General features: G+C 45.2%; 1 protein-coding gene across 4 annotated transcripts in view; it reads right to left on the bottom strand.

The window, feature by feature from the left end:
- The window catches only part of ptprk (protein tyrosine phosphatase receptor type K), a 149,189-nt gene that overhangs the window by 51,115 nt on the left and 90,267 nt on the right, over positions 1–7,807 (bottom strand). For all 4 annotated transcript variants that reach the window (XM_079525895.1, XM_079525893.1, XM_079525894.1 and 1 more), the window contains exons 8-9: positions 3,820–3,932; positions 879–1,059 (exon numbers count right to left, since the gene is read on the bottom strand). In XM_079525895.1, coding sequence (XP_079382021.1) covers positions 879–1,059; positions 3,820–3,932 — 294 coding nt within the window. The remainder of the gene's footprint in view (positions 1–878; positions 1,060–3,819; positions 3,933–7,807) is intronic.

Raw genomic sequence — 7,807 nt, 5'->3', positions numbered from 1 at the left:
GACAGATAACAGAGAGAGAGGGAGAGAGGGGGGGAGGGATAGAGAGAGAGAGCGAGAGACAGATAACTGAGCGACAGAGAGAGAAAGAGAGAGAGATGGAGAGAGAGAGAGACAGACAGTTGGAGATAGAGGACGTGGAAACGAAACCACGTTCTGACTGTGCCTACAGTAGTTTGACCATTCCTTCTTTCAATTTGCAGAGCAATGGCGTCCGCTAAAACTCTTCTTCTACTGCTCTGCCTCCTCTCCTCTTTTAGCCTAATACCATCCATTTCCAAAACTCTCCTCTAAATCTCTCTCTCCCCTCGTAATGCCTACGTTACTCTAGAATCCTGCTCCTCTCCTATGTAGAGGGACAGACGGATGGATACAAAAACGGAAAGATAGAGGAACAGATAGTCAGACAGGTAGACATACAGTAGCTAAAAAGATGGACAGATAAGACAGAGATGGACAGAAAGGCGATTACCCGGGAAAATCCTATACACTGATGCCTCACTTGGTTGCGCGCTGCACCGCACACCAAAAATAGCTCTAGTCTACAAGCTCACAGCAAGCTTGTGTAGAAAATGCCACAATGGCAACCAAGTATAAATCACCCCTGAGACTGAGTGTAGACCAGGGGTTCCCAAACTGTTTCAGTCCCTGGGACCCAAACGTACAAACATACATTATGAATTAACCACTTAAGCCCTCTTCAAGAGTGAAAATAGCCGATCTTCTACATCTCCTTTTTTTGAAAATCTTTTGAAATATTAATTGTAAATAATGTAGGAAAGATTTACTTTAGCGACGGGACGACAGCTAAAAATGGGTCCCGCATGTTTTGTAGACAGATTATACACAAACACATGGACAGACGCAACACCGGTGTGTACCTGCACACTTGGTGCGGGTGATGAGCGGCGGGCCCGGCATCCCGGTTCCTCCCTCCCCGGGCCGGGTGAGCAGCACTCTGATCTCGTACTCGGTGTCGGGGTCCAGGTGCCACAGCTTGTAGTTGGGAGAGTTGACGGCATGGGTCTCTGTCCAGCTGCCTGTCGTCATGCGATACTCCACCTGGGAAGGGGCACGTTTCAAGATGTCAGACCATTGGCAGCACGTTTCAAGATGTCAGACCATTGGCAGCAGTAGTTCTTACACTTTCAATATTTTCTGCAGATGTACAAGCTTGCAGCGTGGCAAGAAATGACACAATGTGAGCTTGTATATCTTTTTTGAACAGCCAACCTAAAATGACACAGATGCTTTCCCAGTTTAAATGGGTTAAAGCAGACCTTCTCAACCCTTTCGGTGTCAGGGGCAGGCCCACAGCCCAAATGCTGCCGTGGTAAGTTGTCAAATGGGTGGCCGTGTGCATTTTCAGAGCGTGTTTATATTAATAATCAATCAAACGATTGTGTTCTAACTTCTGGCTTGGCTTCAAAGGTCCTATTTTTCGGTATCACAATGAAAAAAAGGTTTTAAGGTTTATACCATGGCAGTTTTTTAAAACCTCTAGTCTTTCAAAAGTAGCACAACAACTTGCAGATCTACAAGCTCCAAACATGTCGCGATGAGACATGTTATCAGCTTGTAGAATAGCGCGGAATAGCACTCGAGTGGTGGACTTCAAGGGTTTCCATCTCGGTGCCAGGAAGGCAAATAATGTTCAACCAAAAGATCAAGAATTGACAAATGCCACGTTGAATAATGTATTATACAATTGAAAAGGTGTGCCCAAAACGCTGTGCGCACGCACAGGAACAAAAGGCACCAGCTACAACGTCACTGACACACTGCAACACACACTGCAACAACCCACTAAACACACTAACACGTCACAGACTTACCCTCCGCGTCGATCCACGGCTATCTCCTCATGTCGCGCCGCACGGCCACATTTAACAACACCCGCGTAAAAACTGTCATTGCACTGCCACTAGAGCCGCCTCCCGTCCACACTCACAAACAACATCAATATCAATAATAAACACAAACACGCCACAAGCACCGACACCCCCGCCTAATTTGTTGCCACGTCTATGAAAACAAGCCCAGAAAATATGCCATTCAACACGCTACTTACAACTCGCTTACAATTCGCGGACCTGGCAACACTGCATCCTGTTTTCCCATTGGCTACGGTTGCTTACAACACGCATTTGCACTGCATCTTGGGAGCAACACAGCTTAATGTAGGGGTCACCGATTGCTGTGCTACATCCCCCTCATGTTCTCACCACCCCGTTCGCCTGCACCACACACACTAACCTACACAATTCTCCACATGCAACACAGGGCCCTTATTGGCTAGCCCCCTCACATGGCGATCCCCACGCAGCCAACCACAGGGCAGCCAGCCACACACACACACACACACACACACACACACACACACACACACACTCATTCTAACTTGCATGGACAGCGCCGCGATTACATACACAGTTTACCATACGTCCTCTTTTGGGGGCCTGTCCGGCCAGTCCGGGTGGTTTTATAAATACCTTCAAATGTCCGGGGTTTTACACGTATCGCCTGTAGTGTATCGCTACGCTCACAGACCATTCACACCAATGTGTATTACAATGCACGTTCAATGGTTCGTAGTGGAAAAACACAGAGGTGGACTTTCAGCCCCAACCCCGGAATGTGTATTCTTCATAACTCTGCATGCGCTGCACGCTCACACCACTACCACTGGTCCCGACCGCAGATCAGAGAAAGGCTCGCTGGCTGCTCCGCTGTCTGCAGATAGACAGACAGCGGAGAACTATCTCATCATTGACATGCAGAAAAAGTAGCCTGCTGTTTTCTCAGCTTTCTGACTGACCAATGAGAAGCACATTGTATTGTCTGCAAAGGAACTATGTGTCTGTCACAAATACAAGTTCTGTCCTGCAAGCCCATGTCATGTCAACACAGACAAGGCAGCTGTGCGCGCGGTGAGTCCTGCAAATTATAATGACCCAATATTATTTTGTACAACCTAGCAAAGCATAAGATATGATGGTTTGGAGAATAGGCTGGTCTCTCTTTTTACAACAGATAAGCCATTGCATACAGGTTCTCAAACTTTTTAATTTCAAGGACCCCCATAACTCTGAGAGTCAAACCAAATGGACCCATAACACTCCCATTTCATTCCATTTCCACAGTATCAGAGTTAACAGTTATAAAAGACTCCATTTGGTTACATTTTTACACTCTCAGAGTTACAGACCTGTAAGGGTCCATTTGGTTCCATGTGTTACACTCTCAGAGTTACAGACCTATAATGGGTCCATTTGGAACCCCCTCAAGGAACCATGAGGGTCCCTGGATCACACCTTTCAGAGCCACTGCTTTAAATAAATACATAACTAATATAGAGCATATTTGATGCATTTATTGTTAGGCTCTAGATTCTTTTGACATCTCAATTTAACACAACCGCCCACGCACGGCACATGCACGACGTGCACGACGTGCACGCGCATGTGCACATCCACATCCACATGCACGCGCGCATGTGTCCTCTTTTTGGTAATTCAGAATATGGTATGCCTACACAGTTAAAATCATGCAAACACGCAAATCGCACGAACGACTGCGTCGACACCTGGCGTGGAACAAACGGGACGAACTGAGGCGCATATATGGATAAGAACAACAACACTACACGCGCGCGCGCGCGCACGCGCTGCAACACAAAACAGCTGCATAAAACGCGTGTCACTGTGGACTTCTGTATCTGTGGACTTCTGTATCGCAACGCGGGGCAACGCAACTCTGGGATGAGCGGGCCGAAGGCCCGCGAAATTCTAGTGTATTACATGTTAGCACTGTACAACGTACCTCTTTCAGTATAATCGGCCCATCACCAAATATGGAGTTAGCGTTCAGCTGAATGAGCAGATAGGTGGGGCCGACACCTAGCAACTGAGGGGGTGCAATGGGGCGAGGAGGTTCTGAGGAGAGAGAGAGAGAGAATTATTAAACATATTTATTAGATAGAAGAATGTTATAATATTCAATGGTGTGGTAGAGTAGAGTGGCAAAGAGAATGATAGAGATGGGGAACAATGTGACATTGATCTTGAGCCTAGCCAAATAACTAGTATTTCCTTGCTGTCAGACAGGCAGAACGTTTGTATTTACATATTACGTTTTTACGTTTTCCCGTAAATTAATATCCTAACTCGTAAGTAACAAAAATGGTGATCTTGCTATTTCTGTGAGAATACAAATCTTAAAAAAAAGAAATAATCTAAACTACACTGGATCGATAAGAAGGTGCATTCTGTTTTCCATTTCCTAAAAGGTAACTGGACATATAAGCGTTCCACCCGACAATGGCGACATGATGGCTTCTGCTGAACGGTCTAGCATGAAACCAGGATGCACCTCTTCAGTTACGGTTTGACATTCAGCAACTTGCACTGCATTGGGAGCTTGTCCACAGATTTCGGATGCTGGGGTTTAACTGGTTGAGTGCATTAGGTTGCTCTGTGACCGCCAAAAGGCAGCGATAAACTATAAAACTTAGCCAAGTTAACAGACATAGTCATCGTACAATGTAATTTCACTTTTTGAGATTATGTTTTGTTGCAGTGTTATATTTAAAATGCTGCAGAGCTGCCTGGAATCCCATCAGTGGGAATAATGATACAGAGTGGTGTGTGTGTGTGTGTGTGTGTGTGTGTGTGTGTGTGTGTGTGTGTGTGTGTGTGTGTGTGTGTGTGCATGATGGATGGATGCGTGAGGGTTCAGGGCCAGTGAATCAGATCAGTGCTAGCTGTCAAACACACATGATTGACGAGCCGACAGCCCAATGCAATAAGACGTGCACACGCACATGCATACACGCTCACACTGCATACATAGTGCACGACAGATTTTCCTTCCTGAGACACACAAAGTACACATATCGTCCGTGCATCTCTCTACAGATGCACACACACACACACACACACACACACACACACACGTTCATACATCCATCACACTGACAGTTGCTACAAACATATACAAACATGTACTTACACACAGAACCCCGCACAGGGATCTTATACATATTTTTGCCTATCAAATGCTGTGACTTTTGCAGTACACAAAGTCACACAGTAAGATCTTCAGTGTTGTTTTCACCACACATTGTAAATGGTAAATGGTGCATTTATATAGCGCCTTTATCCAAGGCGCTTTACATAGATTGTGCATTACATTCACCCATTCACACACCGATGGCGGAGGAAACCATGCAAAGCACCAACCTGCACATCAGGAGCAATTAGGGGTTCCGTGTCTTGCTCAAGGACACTTCGACACTAACTCTGGGGGAGCCCGGGTTTGAACTGGCAACCTTGCGGTTCCCATCTGGTCACTCTACCCCTGAGCCACTGCCGCCTCTCACGTACCGGCACTAATTGTTTTTACACATAGGTTTTATATTTTTGAGCGGTGCCTAACCGCTCCATTACACAGCAATACATACATACAGCAATGTATGTATGTATGTATGTATGTATGTATGTATGTATGTATGTATGTATGTATGTATGTCTGAGCACAGAAAGCTGCAACACCTAAAGTGGCCAGTAGAGTACAGCACGGAGTACACTACAGTGTATCCCCACTAAAGTTCTCAAAATCTGCCCGAACCCGACCTGGCCCGATCGGTACCGACCCAACCCGACGTTATCGGCATCGTGATTTTCCGTGATTTTGTTCTTTTTTCTTTCTTTTTTGAGAGTGATATTATAATAAAAATAGCAATTCTGTTATTTGTGTAATGTGATTGTGTATACATACATGTATGTATTTATTATGAAGAGGGCGATTCACTTAATTGTGACAGGAGGAGGACTGGAGGCGGGGGTCGCATCGCACTGGCATTTCAGACTCAGAGACCTTGTAAAAAAACATGTCAAACCATGTGACTTCCATTGGAAAAGCATTGAGCCTGAGGCGGCCATGAAACACAGACAGAACAGATCATGTCCGTCCGGCATGTGTGTACGAGGCCAGAGCAGCATGCAGCCCGCCCAGCAGTCCTGCACTGCGCGCAGGCAGTACAGTAGAGAACAGTGAACGGTGTGAGACTTGCTTGCTACCGCTGGTTTCCCTCTCATTTGCGCACCAAACGAGCTACTAACTACCAGTTAACTTGTCAAGTTGCCATATGCTTAAATGTTTTATAAAATCAATCGGATTATCACACGATATAGCTGAAGCGTCAGGTTTTCGTCATGTTGCACTGAGTCTCATTAACCCAGCTGGCTGCGATGAATAAAACCTAACTATTCAAACGTCACCAAACGATCCATGGTGATATATAACTTAAACGCTACACGTAAAGCAACTTTACTTCAGAGGAAACTAAGGGCGGGAGCTGCAGCTGCTATTCATGTTTACTCACCAGTCACCACTGTATGGATCCATTAGAATGATTGGAAATGGAACATTAATAGCCTATTCTAACGTGAGTTACATACATACATCCTTTATTTCGATTAGTCCGTTGATCTCTGTTGAGTCCGTTCTCACTTTCACACTGAAACACTGTGCCGCCGCGTGCCATTTAGTGGCGTTTCTTTTTCTTTCTTTTTTTTGTGGGGCTTTTGTCAGGCTTCGGGCTTAACATTATGTTAATTTTTAGGGTCGGGCCGAGCCTCGGGCCGACCCAGTTAGGGTAGGGTCGGGCCGGGCCATAATTTTTGGGCCCGTTGAGAACTTTAACCCCCACATGGTAACTCTGTAATTTCTCGACCGTTTCAGAGCGGCTCGCCGGAACCGGGCTGGCACCCTGGGCGCGTTCCTGGGGATCTGGATGTTACGGGGACCCCTGCACAGTACACTACAATACAGTACAGAGCACAGTAGAGTATAGTAACTATAACAATAAATGTATACAGTAGTTGCACAGCTCAGTTCACACAGGTGTGATTTTTAAAATATTTTAAAACTTTTAAACTTATAATGGAGGTAAATGGGGCTCTGATCATAGCAGTCACAATGTTACGCATAATATGCATGTAGATAGGCTATTTTGACTATTGTGTTCAATGTTTAACAATTTGTGGAATTAATAAACAAGGCTCTAGTGATTAAAAGGAGCAAAATTCAACATATGATATTAAAATATCAAAAGATATTTGCAGAGCCGGACAACAGCACAGAATCAATGGCTGACTTTCTACACTTTTGTCTTATAATGAGCTTTGAAGCAGTAATGCCCATTTTGTCATAGCTTATGATCAAAAGGCAAAAAGAGCAACATTAACTAATTTAGCAATGGTGTTGTCATCGTTGGTTTTGTTGGCAGTGGTGTGTGCGTGCATGTGCGCTACAGTGCACCATTCTTTAATGGTTATTTATATTCCATTTCCCTGTCACTTCTTTCTGCTCAGCATATTTGTGTGTGTGCACGTGTGCACACACACACACAGACACAGAGAGAGAGAGAAGCAGACAGCTGTCAGAGTGGTGCAGGCTGGGAAGTGTCTCTTTACCAACAGATGAAACACTGTAGTTTGACAGCGCGCGTGCATGCACGCACACGCACACGCACACACACACACACACACGATTATAATGAACATTGAATTGACTTCAGAAAACCAACAACATCAACATGTCAACGCGCGGTGCCATAAAAAAGATGGTAAATAAACAAACAATCACACAGATACATTAGAAAACAAAGAACGCACATGGATGCTAGAAACGTGGAGCTAATGCAAAGTGTTATTGTGTGTGTGTGTGTGTGTGTGTGTGTGTGTGTGTGTGTGTGTGTGTGTGTGTGTGTGTGTGTGTGTGTGTGTGTGTGTGTGTGTGTGTGTGT

The sequence above is a fragment of the Electrona antarctica genome, assembly GCF_951216825.1.
Source record: "Electrona antarctica genome assembly, chromosome: 17".
Lineage (NCBI taxonomy): Eukaryota > Metazoa > Chordata > Actinopteri > Myctophiformes > Myctophidae > Electrona > Electrona antarctica.
The sequence above is the reverse complement of the archived record's forward strand: the minus strand, read 5'-3'. Positions and strand labels throughout refer to the sequence as shown.